The 14998-nt window shown below is 37.8% G+C and overlaps 1 protein-coding gene across 1 annotated transcript in view; it reads right to left on the minus strand.

Annotated features, from left to right (window-relative positions):
* Nucleotides 1–288: 288 nt before the first annotated feature.
* The window catches only part of BOD1L1 (biorientation of chromosomes in cell division 1-like 1), a 54320-nt gene continuing 39610 nt past the window's right edge, over nucleotides 289–14998 (minus strand). Inside the window, exons 16-25 of the mRNA XM_012638442.1 lie at nucleotides 14639–14718; nucleotides 11495–11579; nucleotides 11084–11157; nucleotides 9968–10043; nucleotides 9843–9880; nucleotides 8728–8773; nucleotides 6823–6872; nucleotides 6641–6725; nucleotides 6077–6230; nucleotides 289–764 (exon numbers count right to left, since the gene is read on the minus strand). Coding sequence (XP_012493896.1) covers nucleotides 647–764; nucleotides 6077–6230; nucleotides 6641–6725; nucleotides 6823–6872; nucleotides 8728–8773; nucleotides 9843–9880; nucleotides 9968–10043; nucleotides 11084–11157; nucleotides 11495–11579; nucleotides 14639–14718 — 806 coding nt within the window. The 3' untranslated portion in view covers nucleotides 289–646. The remainder of the gene's footprint in view (nucleotides 765–6076; nucleotides 6231–6640; nucleotides 6726–6822; nucleotides 6873–8727; nucleotides 8774–9842; nucleotides 9881–9967; nucleotides 10044–11083; nucleotides 11158–11494; nucleotides 11580–14638; nucleotides 14719–14998) is intronic.

The following is a 14998-nucleotide window of genomic DNA, read 5'->3' on the forward strand; positions in this document are numbered from 1 at the left end:
ATGGAGAACCTTTCTTTAGCTAAACTACTTTACTTGAATACATGCGAGAGTTTCTGCCAGATCATATTCGGATAGTTACAGGGCAGGCAGAGTCCTAAAAACCTTTCTACTAATGACTGCATAGCATTTAAAACCTTTTTTTATTAAAAAAAAAATAATAAAATAAAATAAACAGATATATAGTAAAGTTCACAGATAAGTTTTCTCTGTAAAATAAATAAAGTGTTCATTGATTAGCATCATACATAGAGTAAAATACAACCTATTTTTACACGTTTATATACTATACACAGATTACCAGTAGGCAGCCTGGTGTCTGATGAGTTGGAAAGATTTGCATTAATGATGTGTCACATTGGGAAATCCCAATTTCAAATGTTAAAATATACAACTACTTTGTTTTGAGTTCAGATACAAAGTAAACTTATTTTCCTTTATCTGAAATAAATGTACATAGTATCTTCTATGAACAATAGTTTATAAAGCTGTTTAAAACATAACAAGAAAAAGCTTGCACCTAGGAACTGACAGCACATGCATATCCTTTTTCTGGTTAAAAAAAAAAAAAAGAAGCCTATGGCCACAGAGGCTCGTCCCTTTTCTCTCCACTGTGTTCCTCAACAAGCCAGGGGCACCGGGGTAAGGATTATCGCTTCGCCTTTTTCACAGGGGCTTCCTCCACCCTCTGCTGGCCTCTTGTCCGGGCCCCAGGAGGGCTGACTTCTCTCTTGCGCTTGGTAGAAGGGGAGAGCTGTGTCTTTGATCTGCATTAAACAAAAGTCAAGCCAAAGGTGACAATTAAAAACGCAGCTGCTTCAAACAATTTGGGAGTTCCTTAAAAAACGGAAGAGTTTTGAACTTTTCAGCTAAGAAGAGAAAGTCCCAGTAACATTTATATGTGAAAAGGAGCTACTGAAGAGCTCGAGCTAACTATTTGCTGGCAACCTCACACACAAACACAGGTGCTGAAGAAGGACGTGGGAAGCCCGTGTTCTGGTCCCAGCTCTATCACACTCTAGGTCTTGACCTTGATCAAGTCAACCTCCTTCTCTGGGCCCTAGTCTTTCACCCTACAAAACAAAGAAATGAACGGCTAGTCCTACCAATACAGAAACTGTTCCAAGTTCAAACAACTAGCAAGAACACAGCAGGATTGCAACCTAGGTCTGATCAAGTCCAAAGTCATGTTTCACATTACAGTATTACAGAAAACAGCTGACAATGTTAGAAAAGGCACAGAAATTTTAGAAGAGCATTCTAACCAATCTTCCTGTCACCAGCCTATCCCTGTTCCCCAGTCTGCAATTAGAATTATTTGCTGGAAATTCTAATCTTGTTCCTTGCTCTGGAGATATACAAAGTCCCTCTTGGGTCTCTGACACTATCAGGATAAAGCCATCCAGAGCATAGCACACAACTACAGTCCTGCCAAAGTCTTTCCATTCCCAAACGTATAATGGCTTTTTACATCTTCATGATTTGGCATGTGATTTTTTTTTTTTTTTTAATTACCCTACACCACCCATCTGATCAACTTCCTTGTTTCTAAAAATAAGAAACACTCCCCAATTCACAAGTCACTTCTCTGGGAAACGTTCCACATCAAAGAGGAAGCTGCTGCTTCTTTGGAAACCCCATGGCACTTTGGATCTTTACAACACTTACCGCTGTAATTTATCCATTGTGTTTTTTCAAACTGCAGATTACAGGTAGTTATTTTAAAACATCATATTAATAGAACACAATAGAAAATACCACTGGTATCACATCTATTAAGTTTCACTCACGGAATTTTTTCTTTCAGTTATAGCAGCAGGAATGTGAATAGTGCTAGTTGTATTGCAAAATATATTCTTACTTGAGTTGCTGTCGAAAAAGTCTGAAAGTCTTATACACATATATCTCTCCTATTAGACAAGACGTTTCTAGGACAGCTGCTGAAATTTATTCATTTTTCTAACTCCAGTGCTTAATAAAATGCCCAACACATAGCAAGCAAGCAGTAAATGTAAATGTCATATCAATGAATTAAAAGACTTACAAAACTGAAATTGCAGGAGATGGAGAAATGGGACTTTATTGATATGCTGACATCTTTTGTTTATTGTTCCTTTGACAGCATAAGTAAATAAACTCAAATTGAGTCAAAGATTGTTGCAGATGATATGGTTTTGGCATGTTATCTTGTTGCATGTGTTGACAATGGCTTAAAAGCAGTGTTTGTTAATAATCCATTTCAAACTGTGTCCACGGAAAGCCATCAGCCACTCAGTGAACACCTTTTCACTGACTAGTTGCTGTGTATAGCATCGTGCTGGAAGCCATGTGGCAGGAGCAAAAGCTTTTGAGTCAGACTGCTTCTTCCTAGCTGTGTGAGCTTGGTAGGTTGTCTAGGCCCTTCCATTTCACCCAGGGTGTGGTCTGACCAGCGCTGTTGTAAGTCACCTGGGAGCTTGTTGGAAATGCAGACTCTCAGGCTCCACCCTAGACCTACAGACTCAGAATCTGCATTTTAACAAGAGTCTCAAGTGATTGGTCTGCACATCTGATTTTGAGAAGTACGCATCCTTCCTGAGATTCTTCCCCTCACATACAAAATAAGGATAAATGCTACATTGCACTTAGTGAGGATAGTTTGCTTTCCTTTCTATAACATGGGGATAACAGTGCATATATACATTAAAAATACGCTGTGAAGATCAAAATGTGATAAGAGATGTCAAAACAGTTTTTGTATATAGTGAAGAGTATTTTATTTTTGAATGCTATAGTGTACAGAAAGTAAGACAAGTTTCTAATCTCAAGGAAGTAGCTTTCAGCTCTGAGGGAAAGACAAAACTAATATACAGAAACCAACAGAACGTGGCATCTTGACTGCTGAAAGTGCAGCAGGAAGGAAAGATGAGAAGGGGCTGAAGCAGGTGGGGAAGGTGTCCTGAAGAAGGGGGGCTTGAAGGATGGGAAGGGCCTGGCTTACTGGGGGGCTGGTGGCAAGGGCGCTCCTCACTAGCACAAGCAAAGGCAAGGACGGAAGACTCAGCACCACCAGTGGCAAGCAGGAAGACGAGTCAGACTGCAGTGGCAGGTGCGAGCTGGTGGGGGCTGTGCTTTCCTTTGCTACCTCAGCACCTCTCCAATGCCCTGGCTGTAACAGAGGATTCCGGGCTGTTAAAGGCTTTACCACACTGCCTTGCCTTTGGTTTTGGTGGATGGGAGTCAGCAGATAAGGCCCACAGGTGTCAAGGACAAGCCTGTGTGGCAGGTCCCTGCGGCAAGGCCAGACTGGCGGGGCCACAGAGACATCTTCTGCAGCCCTTCCTATTCGTCTTGGAAACCGATGATCCCCAAAGACAGTTATTTGGTGAGAAAGAAATCTTAAAGGAAATTAGGAAGAAAGCATTACTGTACCAAAATTAGTCTGAGGGAGTTAAAATGACTTGAAGTGTAAGCAGGGACTTACCTTCCTAATGGGGGAGATTTACTAACTTTTTCGCTGGTAGGTAACTTCTCTTTTGCTAATTTTTGGCGATTTCTAGGAGAAACTGTTTCTGGGCTGCCAAGTTTGGATGTTGCACGTGCAGATGGCTTGCTATGATGCTTTCTGAAACAGATTATAGAAAAACTGGACAATGGTAGCACTGAATCCTCCAGTCCCTGGGACTATTTAGAAAGGATGAGATTCCTCATGGGGAAGTCAGAACAATGGGGACTAAAAGCAGGATAATGGTTTTCTTTCTTGACCATTGCTAATAAGTAGATCTTAATGTCACCCATGACTAACTCTGCTTGCATGACTCTATCCTTGCTCTTACTTTGCATGGTATTTTATCATGATTTAGAAGAAGAGGAATCTGTGAAAAATAGAAAATATATTGGCTAACAAAATAAAGATCCTAAAAAGGCTCCACAGAGTAGGATAAGGGGCCAAGAGTAATGAAAGTACAACTCATGACACTGAGCTAAATGTTAAGGCCCAAATAGTCAACTGCACAAGAGCAAGATAAGGAAAGATCTGACTTACCAGTAAAATATCTTTTTAAAAAGGACTTATTTAGCTGGTGTATGGCTCAATTTGAGGCAATTCAGTGATGTGGATACATTTTGAAGAACAGTATCCAGAAAATAAGGTGGGACAACCCTCTTCTGGAATTAATAGCCCACACTTGGTATAGAATACCCACTTCTTAAAGAGGATATAGATAAACTGAGGAGAACAAACAGGGATGATGAGGAGGCTCAAAGCAAGAGACCTAGAAGCTGGTCTCAGATATTTAAGGGAAAAGTATACAGAAGGCCCCAAAAGTAGAACTAGAACCAAGAGTAGAAGCTACAGGGAGGCCAGCTTCTACTGAACATAAGGAAGAGGATGCCAAGGCAAAGGTGGTTTTTCCCTGTCATGGAGGTACATGCAAAAGCAAGAAGATCATTTCAGAGGAGCTGTTGGTACAGTGATTTGAGCATTGATGGGCTGGCTAGGAGCACTAGATGACCACTGAGAGCCCATCCAACCCAGAGAATCTGTAAAATAATGAAGACACCAGAACCCTGAGACCAATTAATCAATGTCAAGGAGTCTAGGAGTCTAAACTAAAGAGAAGAGAATACATTTGTAAATCAAATGTTCCTAAAGTACTATTAAGGAAGAGCATCAATAATCCAGGTGATTATAGCACTATATAAATCAAACAGGATTCATTTTTAATGAATTTTTAAAAGGCAAAGCTGAGAGCTATTTCTAGACACTCACTTGAAGATAGCTAGAAGGCCTATGGAACTTTCTGAGTTGAGCCCCACTGTACTGGACGATCTTCCCACAACTGTTTAGGAGGGAGGTGGTGGTACTGGTGGAATGTGCTGTACCAAATGCAGGGGTGCTGGGCCCCAGCACCCCTAGACTCCCTATCTTAATTCTGTGACTTCTACTTATCTGAGCTGCCACACATAAACAAATATGAGACTACCTTACCTTTAGCCTGTGATCTCCTGGAGTCTTTGAGAAATCAAACCATGGCATGAATGCCTAATAATGTGTAAGTCTGGAGGAATTAGAAATTTGTTGACTTTAAGTCTTTATGTAAATATAAAACATCATTTTTATGTTATAGTGTTAATAAGTGGTACTTTTGAAATGTTCCTGAACTTTTTTGATTAATCTTTGATAATGAAATTATATAAGGTGATATCAAGATTAACAACTTGTAGATCACATTAAAAATGGAAACTATTCTCACTTTGGAAAAAGTTATTAACCATTAGGACGACACTACATGTTTATGTAGCATTTCTCAAAATGTGCTATTGGGAAAGGAACACTGGATATGTTAACAGGTGTAATGACACAGGCTGATGACAGGAAAGGGGGTACGGTAAGTAGATAATGCCCGCTTAAATAGAGTTAAATAGGTTTCTTTCCTTTTGGACTTTGCCAAACCCTTAATAATTTTAATGAACATTGTGACAGACAAGAAGGGGGATTCACTGGCATTCCCAAGCTCATTTGACATGGTACTCTTTTCCCCAGAGGCTTCTGGCTCTACTAGGGTTTGAGAGAATATGCTTGGGAAAGTATAAGAAATTATGTAAATCAAAATAGTCAAATCTGGGCAATTTCCTCTGATCAACCTATCACATATCACTGGTGAGATGCATGTGACGACAGTCGTGTGTGGCCTGGTTTCTCCCGCTCACTGGAGTGAAGCATGCTGAGAGCAGGGACTGTGTTTTGTGTAGCTCTGTATTCACTCACAGTGCTCAACGCAATGTCTGAGACATAACAGATGCTCAAAAAATATGTGTAAAAGAATTGAATGGGGTCTACCACACAGTCATTTAGAACCTGGTAAAGACTCTGAACTGATCCCCCAAAATGATTTGAGACAGAAAATGGGTTCTCCAAGAAGAATCAGAATGGCAGAGGGCTAAGAACATGTGGCCTCTATTGAAGATAAAACCAAAGGGAAGAACTTTCCATGTGGCATGAGCAATTCAGTTCAAAGAGAATCCCATGAAGCCCAAAGCCTCTTTTCCGATGGAGAAGCTGGTGAAGGTCTTCAGCGGCCCTGTGTGGCCCCATTACCTCTGAGCCTCTGATCTGGTGGTGGATCTCGTGGTGGCTCCGGAGGGCTCATCCTCTTCCTCTTCTTCCTCTTCCTCATCGGACTCCTGGTCTTTCTTGTCCTCAGCTGCTTCAGATACTGATTTCTGGCGTTTTCTTTCTGGTTCTGAGGATTCTGTTCAAATAGAAGGGTAACACCTGGATTATACAATTCCCAAAGACACTCCAAAGGAGTCATGGAGTTTGGAACTTAGGATATTAGGGACTTGGAGGCAGAGAAGTGGTTTTCCACTTCCTTTTTGTTTCAGCACTTGCAATTCACAACTGTTTAACTTAATCTCAAACACATTTGGGATAGTTTACTTAGGCAGTTCACAGCCAGCATTCATGAAAAATTCACATGTACTCAGAAAAGCATCTGGGATGTACCATTTCTGACACAGGATTAGAGCTATTTCACACATATTTATGTAATATTAATACTAGCGTATTCCACTGGATTTTTCCTCATCCAAAGAAAAACTCTTAAAAAGGTGATTTTTGCAATAATAAGACTCTGTAATTAAAAATCTGCTAGAAACATACCAGCATCATCTGATAGAGTGAGTGAACGTTTAGGCTTTCTCCCTCTCCGACGTATACTTGCTACTATTTTTTCTTCACCATCATCCTAGAAACAATAAAATTAAAGTTGAAAGGGTGGACAACTGAGCATTTATTAAGTTTATTTCTCAAGGACAAACCTCGATAAGAAAAGTAACACTTACATTGCTTATACTTCTTTCTTGCAGGTTAGCTGTCTCTTTATTGGACTCATCTTTAAGAAAAAGGGAAATCGTATTCATACTTTATTACTATAAAATTAAATTTTAACAGTCTGGCTTGTCTGTCAATGTACCAGTGCTAATTAATGCTTTGTTATACAATTTACCATTATTTTCTATCAGTCAAGCAAAGATGGAATCAGAATACCTAGCAGAGGGCACATCAGAATACAAGTCAGAAATAGAAGTTTTCATTTCAGACTTGCAACAAATAAGCTTTGTGATCTGGGCAAATTATTTAAACTCCCTGAGTTTTTTCATTTGTAAGATAAGGAGTTGAGTTAGACCACCTTTATGGTCTTTTCAGTTTAAATGTTCTCATCCCAGGAAGGGCGGAGGAAAGGTGGTGGAGGGAGCCCACGAGACACACCGGTTAACTGCAAGTCAGGAAGATACACAGGTTGAGCATCCCTAATCCAAAAATCAGAAATCCAGAATGCCCTAAAATTCAAAGCTGTCTGAGTGCTGATTTAACACTCAAAGGAAATGCTCATCCGATTTTTGGATTAGGGATGCTAAACTGGTAAATGCAAATATTCCAAAATCTGAAAAAACCTGAAATCCGAAATACTTCCAGTCCCAAGCATTTTGGATAAGGGACACTCGACCTGTACTTTTAAAGCTCGTTGTAGCTGTATTAAGTATTACAATCTCAGTTCATAGTTTGGAAAACTCAGGATTAACTTGATTTACATAATTTGTTCAGAGTCACATTACTAACAAGTACAGTGATAGTCGGAATTCTTTTGACTCCAAACACATAAATCATGGCTACTAAAAAAGTACATATTATAAGCCTGCTTGTAGATTGTGTATCGTATTCTTTATGTATTTGCTTTCTGTAGATGTTATAACTTTCTCAAAATATATCTTGGTAAGAAAAATAAAGATTAGTTCAATGTACTATTTGAAGCTAATATTATGAGAATGTTTATTAGATACTAAAAAACTCAAAGGTACTTCTTATTAGTGATGAAGACTGTAGTAGCTGCTTTTTTCTGCAAGTTCAATATACTAATGAAGACGGAAAAGTTAACCCAATAGGCTGACAAAGAAGCCTGGTCATCATTACTCACATTTAGAAAACTACTGTCAAATACTGACCCCAAAAGATAATCACACAGATTAAATTGGAGTCTTTAAAGGGCACTGAAGTTATAAAGATTTCTTGTTGTATAGTCTTTAAAAAATCATATAATTATCAATAAAATCTAGTTAACAACCTCACATGCAGAATTTCCTCTCACTTTTTAAAATAAAACAAACCTTAATTTGCCAAGAGACAAGAAAAACTGATGTATGATCACAATATTACACTCAGGTAATGTAGAAAAAATCATATATTTGCTTTATCTTGCTGATGAGAATATGTACTTTCCTAATCTAACCATGCTATTTATTTAATACAAAACAGGTGTTCCATTCATCTTTTTGGCTTATATCAATCCTTTAAAACTCACTAGTGGCTCTTCTTGCTTTTATGTAAAACATTTTAAATGGTGAAATTAATATACATACATGGTAAAAAATCTGGAAAATGCATACAACAGTAATAAATAATCTGGAATGCTCCCGTTATTCTACCATCCAGAGCTAATTATTATCAACATTTTGGAATTTTTTTCCCCTGGGAATGAAGATAAAAATACTCAAAACAATTGCACCTCTTGAGTCCTGGGCTCTGTGAACCAATAAGTATAGTCTCTCATGGTTGCAAAGACAACAGTTTTTACCAAGGAGGCCACCCATTTCAATGAGAAACAGAACAACGTCTAAAACCTTCTCCAACAGCCAGCCTCCCCAGCCCCTTCCTCAGCTCATACACTGAAGAATGCTGTAGGGACATACCTGTTTGCATTATTTTCAGTTTGCTACTAGGTGGAGATTGTTCTACCTAAGTTTAAACAAACAAATAAAAAATCGAAATTGGCAGTTTATTATCATCACATAGAAATGCAATCAATAATATAAAGTAGTTTTGGGATCTCTATTTTAGGGAGGCAGAATTATTTGGGATCTATTTTCTGTAGTTCATTAAGTGTACCTAGCAAATGTGGATGCTTATGCTTCTGAATACAGTCTTTCCAACAGGCCTCTTGCCCAACCACCCTCCTGGGCGCTGGAGAGTAAGCACTAGAGGCAATGCAGTGTGGCCATGTTGTTATTAATGCTCCTTAACGCAAACCACTTTACATGCTGGGAAATGCGTTGACATGTAGTTCACATGTAGTTCTCCAGTTTTGTTGTCTTGTAATAATTCTATGAAATAAGTACAAAGGTATCATTATACCAAAGAAACTGAGTCTCCCCAGGGTCCAGGGTCACATGACTGGCCCCAACACACAGGTCTCGCTAGTAAGTGGCAAAGCTGAGGCTTGAATCCCACGTGCTTTTGTAAGGTCAGTGGACATAACTCTGTCCTCCTTATAATGCTGTCACTGAAATGCATGCCAATGAAATCTTGATACAATGATTTCAATGGGCATATACTTCGGGGTCAAAGATAAAGAATGTTCAAAAGGATAAAATATCACTGAGGATTTTCCTGCACTGAAATCAGTGTATATTTTAGTACAAAAAGAATTCCATAGAAAAAGTATTAAGATGGCAAGACACCTCAGGGGTCTTCATAAACAAGCTGCTGTCCTCCAAATCACATAAAACAGCTAATTTCTATATTTTAACCAAGGGTGACCACAAGAAGGTAAGTCCCTAGATAATTTTTAAATAATCAAACTCATAAGTGAGGATGGAATGAGACTGAACAACTAATATAATTCTGTTTATATGAAGATACTATTAATCAAAATATTTGAATGATTACTCAATGTTTTACTTAAGAAAGACTTTTAAAGCTTTACAAATACTTAAAAATAATGTAGTTCAAAATGCTAGATAGTGTAGTATATCCTTTCCAGATCAAGAGCAAATATTTCGAGTTGTCATCTTTTGCAATTACTTACAGTGACAATGCCAGTATCTGTTTTGGAGTCATCTTCTTCTAAAAAAAAAAAAAAAAAAAATCTCACTTAGAAAATCAGTTTCAAAATTTCTTGTGTGTGGAACTGAAAACACACCAAACACCTACTTATTTTTAATGCTGTTTCTGCAGGGTATTTGCGAGGTCTTCCTCTTTTCCTTTTAATAATTATCGGCTGATCTTCCTAAGAGGAAAATGAAAAAAAATAAAAAATTATTTTATCCTCTATTATACAAATAGATTGTTTTCTCAAAATGAGATTTAGAGTTCCTTCCTAAGAGGGCTCAAATCCCAGCTTTGTCACTTAAAAAATATGTGACCTTGGGCTTAGTGTTTATTTCACTCACTGCAGTTCCTTTGCCTGATAAATACTGATAACTGTCATATGAATTCATGGAGTTGTGAGGATTATGAGATAATGAGTTGTGAAGTAATGAAAGTTAAGTGCTCAATGTTACCTTTAACTCCTTTAATAAATATGTATGTAAACTTAAATTGGGATTTAGTCCAAGTTACTTGCAACCAAATGTTATCCCTTATAAATAATAAAGGAGTTCATTGAATTTATCATACAGAAGTATGACAAACAAACAAACAAAATATCGGCAAACTTGGCAATGGTTATCTAGAAGTTCTGACTAGTGCATAATGTAAACGCTTGGTTTATAGGACTCAGTTTGGGGCTCTCTGCAAATCCAAATGGGCCTAGAGTGGGCAGAGCTGAGATGGTCTATCTGCTCCTGCAGTATCACAGGAATCTATGACCTTGTCTTACGAAACTGGGTCCCCTCAGGTACTCCTGCACGCTTCCTGCACACCTGCTTGCTGCTCCCATTTCATCCTGGCTGGACTCCACGGCTCAGGCAGCCTCCTGTTTGCTGATCTGTCTTGGTGCCTGGCCTGGTAGTGCTGAGCTGCAAGGCCAGGAACCCGACATCGCTACTGATGTAGAGTGTTGGGCTGATCCTACCTGGCCGTGACATAAGTAGGTCCCATACAAATGATTTTATGAAACAAAGATAAAAAGAACAAAATTAATCATAATGACACTGATAAAATGCACTGTATGAAATGGTGTCCCAGTGCACTAAAAAAAAACCCAAAAAACCAAAAACTCTTTCAAAAATACTTAAGAAAAACTTTAAGTAACAGTATTTAACACATTTAATTTGGTTTTAGTACTTAAATAATTCTGAACAAATAAATATGAAAAACATTTCTCACCTCTTGACATTTTATATTGTCATCGTCATTCTGCTCTGCCTTTTCGCCAGTAGCTTCGCTGCTGCTGTATTCATCTGCAGAAAAGGCAGAGCTCAGTTCACTGCTGGTGACCATGGTCAGCCCTCACCGCGAAGACACGGTACCCAGGTGACCTGCACAGTCACAGCCACACATGGACACATACTCTATTTTCATTCTTCCACCATCAAAATAAATAAGCCTGAGTTTGGTTAACTGAAAAGCAGTACACTTTGGGTAGAGTAGGATCCAAATTAAAAATGATTCCCAAGCCCTATTCATCTTAAGCATGAGGTACTATTTTACACAGCAGGAGCAATACATAAGTTTCAGCTGGTGAAGCACGGTGAATGATGCCGACTGCTTTGAAGGCTCAGTAGATGTTTTACTCACCTTTTTCTTCCATGGCCCTTGAAACGGCGCTGTTTGTCTTTGAACTTGTTTTAGATAATTCTTCTAAATCTCCAGAGTTCTCTTCCTACAGAGAAGTTGAACAAGACAAGAAGCTTCCTTTTCAAACTCAACCCTGCCTCCATTTACCCTCCCCAAAGCTTTCCTTTCTATTTCAAAAACAATTTCCTAGCTATCTTTTATTATAGAATAATTTGTTGGGAAATGTCTCTTAAAAAGTAACTATTATTGCTGCTAGTGAGATTATTAAAAAAAAAAAAAATTCTCAAGGTAGAAAATCACGTACGGTTCAACTATAAAAATAGCATGGCCATTTTATTTTCCTGCAAAATGGAAATTATTCTTCTTTTCCCTCAGCCTAGATTTTGTCTTTTTGAGAGAAATTCCAAAGAAGAACTGACAGATACTGAAAACAGATGTTTTTCTTTGTGGAGTCGTGAAGGGGAGGAATTGGGGAGAAGGGGTAAATCGTGACAGAATTTCTGGGTATCCAGATGGGCTGATGTGGAACAGTGAATCTCTCAACTATTAAATTATTCACCCTTAGTCACAAAACTTTTGAGCATGAAATACTAATATAGTATATAAAAAACCACATAAAGTAGGATGAGAACAAGACAAAATAAAGTTTTAATTTTACTTTTTAATGGCCTATTATAATTATAAATCCTCTTATTTTTAAATTTTACTTATTTCTTTGGTGGCCCATTATAAAAAATTATAATCCTCATTTCTATTATTTTTAATTTATTTTTGAATAGATATATATTCTCCTAGTTCAAAATGGTCTAAAATGAAATGTCCCCACCCCCCACTCCCCTTCTCACAGGTATTCAATGTCACTGGGTTTCTGCTGTAGCCTTTCAGGGATTTGAAGGGGGGTGGACATAAAAGCAAATATATCCACATATCAACATTTCACACAGTCTTAAAATTTGAAGTTTTTCAGCTACTTCATTCAGATATGGTTAGATCTTCCTTCTTTTTACTAAGTATAGAGGATGACAAAGAGCTTCTGTAACTTCCTAGTCAGCTCAGTCATTTCTCTCATTATTAATATTTGTTTGCACCTACATTATAAATATTACCTTTGTCTTACGATTTTTTTTTTTGCAAGAATCTTAAGCCAGTATCTGTTTTCGAAGGGTCAATTAAAACTAAGTTAAGAGACTCTGCAAAATCATTTAATTAAGCGTCTGTAAACTATTATATCATAAAAACCTGGAAGTGAACAAATGAGTGAGGGGGTCGTTTTCAAGTCTTCTGTGCTGTGGGACTCCCAGCTTTACTTAAGGTACCCCGAAAATATGTGACCAGGACTATGTGACCAGGACTGAGATATGCAATTAGGAGACGTGATGTCAGAGGTGAGCTCACTTTCAGTGAGAGCACCAGGGCCAATCTACATACTAACCATTAGTAGAGCTTAATTTTTTAAATTTTTAGATAAAAGGCAGATATAAACAGTGGTTCTACGACTTCTTCTCACACCTCAATGGCTCGTCCTATGCCCAATTTGGGAGGTTACCGCTTTAGAGGTTGTAAGGTCGATCCATTTGGCAGTGCCAAAGAGCATTTGTTCTGACCTTGACACTGAGGCTCATGCTGGGCTGTGATTTTTCAGCTCAGAACCTCTTCAAGTGCTAAATGTAGGAGGGGATGTGTATGTGTGTTTTGAGGGGTGGAGCAGGTTTGAAAGCAGGCAGGAGTTTTGGGGTCCCCCTCCCTTGTTTCAGCCAAAACATCTACACTTTTATCTATTTCACTTGGTAGACTGAAAGACGCACTGCCCAAACGTTTTCAAACCACTGGATGAACTGCATTTATGTTTTTGAGCTGATTCTTTCAGAGCCAACTTTAGTCCCATATGCACTTAATCAGATCCTGATGATATACATACAGCTCGCTTTTTACGCCCTGCTTTTATTTTTCCAGTGCCTGGATTTTACCACTACTCAATTTTGGTCTTTCAGTCTTGCCATACACATTTTAGAATAATCCCTTTATTGCTTTTAAAAAGTGATACATGCTTATTATACAGAAAACTACAGTAGAAGTGATAAACTCACTCCTTACCTACTGTCCAAAAATTACCATTAACATAAAATGTGATATTAAATAAATGCTATTGCAGACAGGTTTCCATGCAAGAAAAGATTCTTTTATAATACTGAAAATATTATTTGTGTATAAAATTTCTTAATGAAAATAAAATTTTTTGTTCTGGACAGGGCAGAGTAAGGGATGGGTTAAAAGCTTGTTTCTTTCCTTGGCCACAACCAATTGAAATTCCTGATGATATGCCACTTTCCCTCTTTGGTTGTTAAGTCTTTCCCCACTTTTTATTTAGCTCATTGGTTATTGTGGGAAAAGAGACTCAACTGGTTTCAGTGAGCTGGAAGTCAGTTCAAATATTTTTGTAAGCTGACTTAAATACTTTTGGAACAAGGTAGAAAAAAATTAATAAGAGAAAGAGAAAGAAGGAGGAGATAGCATTAGTCTGATAGACAATGAGAAGTTTTATAGTATTGAGTCTCAGAAATGGAAGAACACTCAAGAATAGGTTATCTAGTTAGTAGGAAATGGGGAAATCTGGGCCTGCAACAAAAGAGAGCACAGGGCAGAAAGAAAAATTTGTGAGCTGCTTCCCTCAGTCATATGACAAAAATAAGACCACAGGAAAAAAGCCGAGGAGGGAGGCAAATCCTTGGACTACCTATATTTGAGGGGTAGGAGGAAAGCTAGAGAGAAGGTAGACTATTAAAATTTTAAAGTAATATTATCACTGTATTTCAATATTTTGGTGCAAGTATATCTAGGATAAAGCACGTTACACTTTGGAAGACAGCATCTAGAAACCTTAAGAACTCAATAATACTACTGAACAAAAACCTAAGCAATGATTATATTTAAACTGTGATATTAATACAGTCTTGCAGTTTAAGAATTATAAAGTATAACATTTGATTTTATGGGAGGGAGACTAGAAAATATACACCTTTTATAATAAAGTGATTATTATTAGAATATACCAACAGAGATACTAAAATGGAAAACAAATAAGTATTCACAATGATACAATTAGGTTTACCCTCAAAACTTAAAATTAATACGTGGAAAAAATACCTTTGTGTCATGTGGCTCAGTTTCAGAACACTGCCTCTGTGCTGTTTCTATTCTGGAATCCAGGACATCTGGATTATCATCTGTAAATCAGTTTGGACAGAATCACAAAAAAATAAAAGCTAAATGAAAAATGAAATGCATAGTTCTATTTTAAGACAGTTTGAGCCTTCTTTCTGAGGCCTGCGATACAGTGAAGCCAAAAGTTTTTCTAAATGTATTTATAATGTCATGTGATTTAAGCACTGAACACTAGCTTTTGGCCCTGGCAAAGTCAAAAATATAAAACAGAATAAAAGATCCTCAGATGCTCACATGGTTATCAATAAAGTAGCAGGTTCTATGGAGAAGTCTTAGTGCATT

The sequence above is a fragment of the Propithecus coquereli genome, unplaced genomic scaffold, assembly GCF_000956105.1.
Source record: "Propithecus coquereli isolate 6110/MARCELLA unplaced genomic scaffold, Pcoq_1.0 Scaffold13, whole genome shotgun sequence".
Lineage (NCBI taxonomy): Eukaryota > Metazoa > Chordata > Mammalia > Primates > Indriidae > Propithecus > Propithecus coquereli.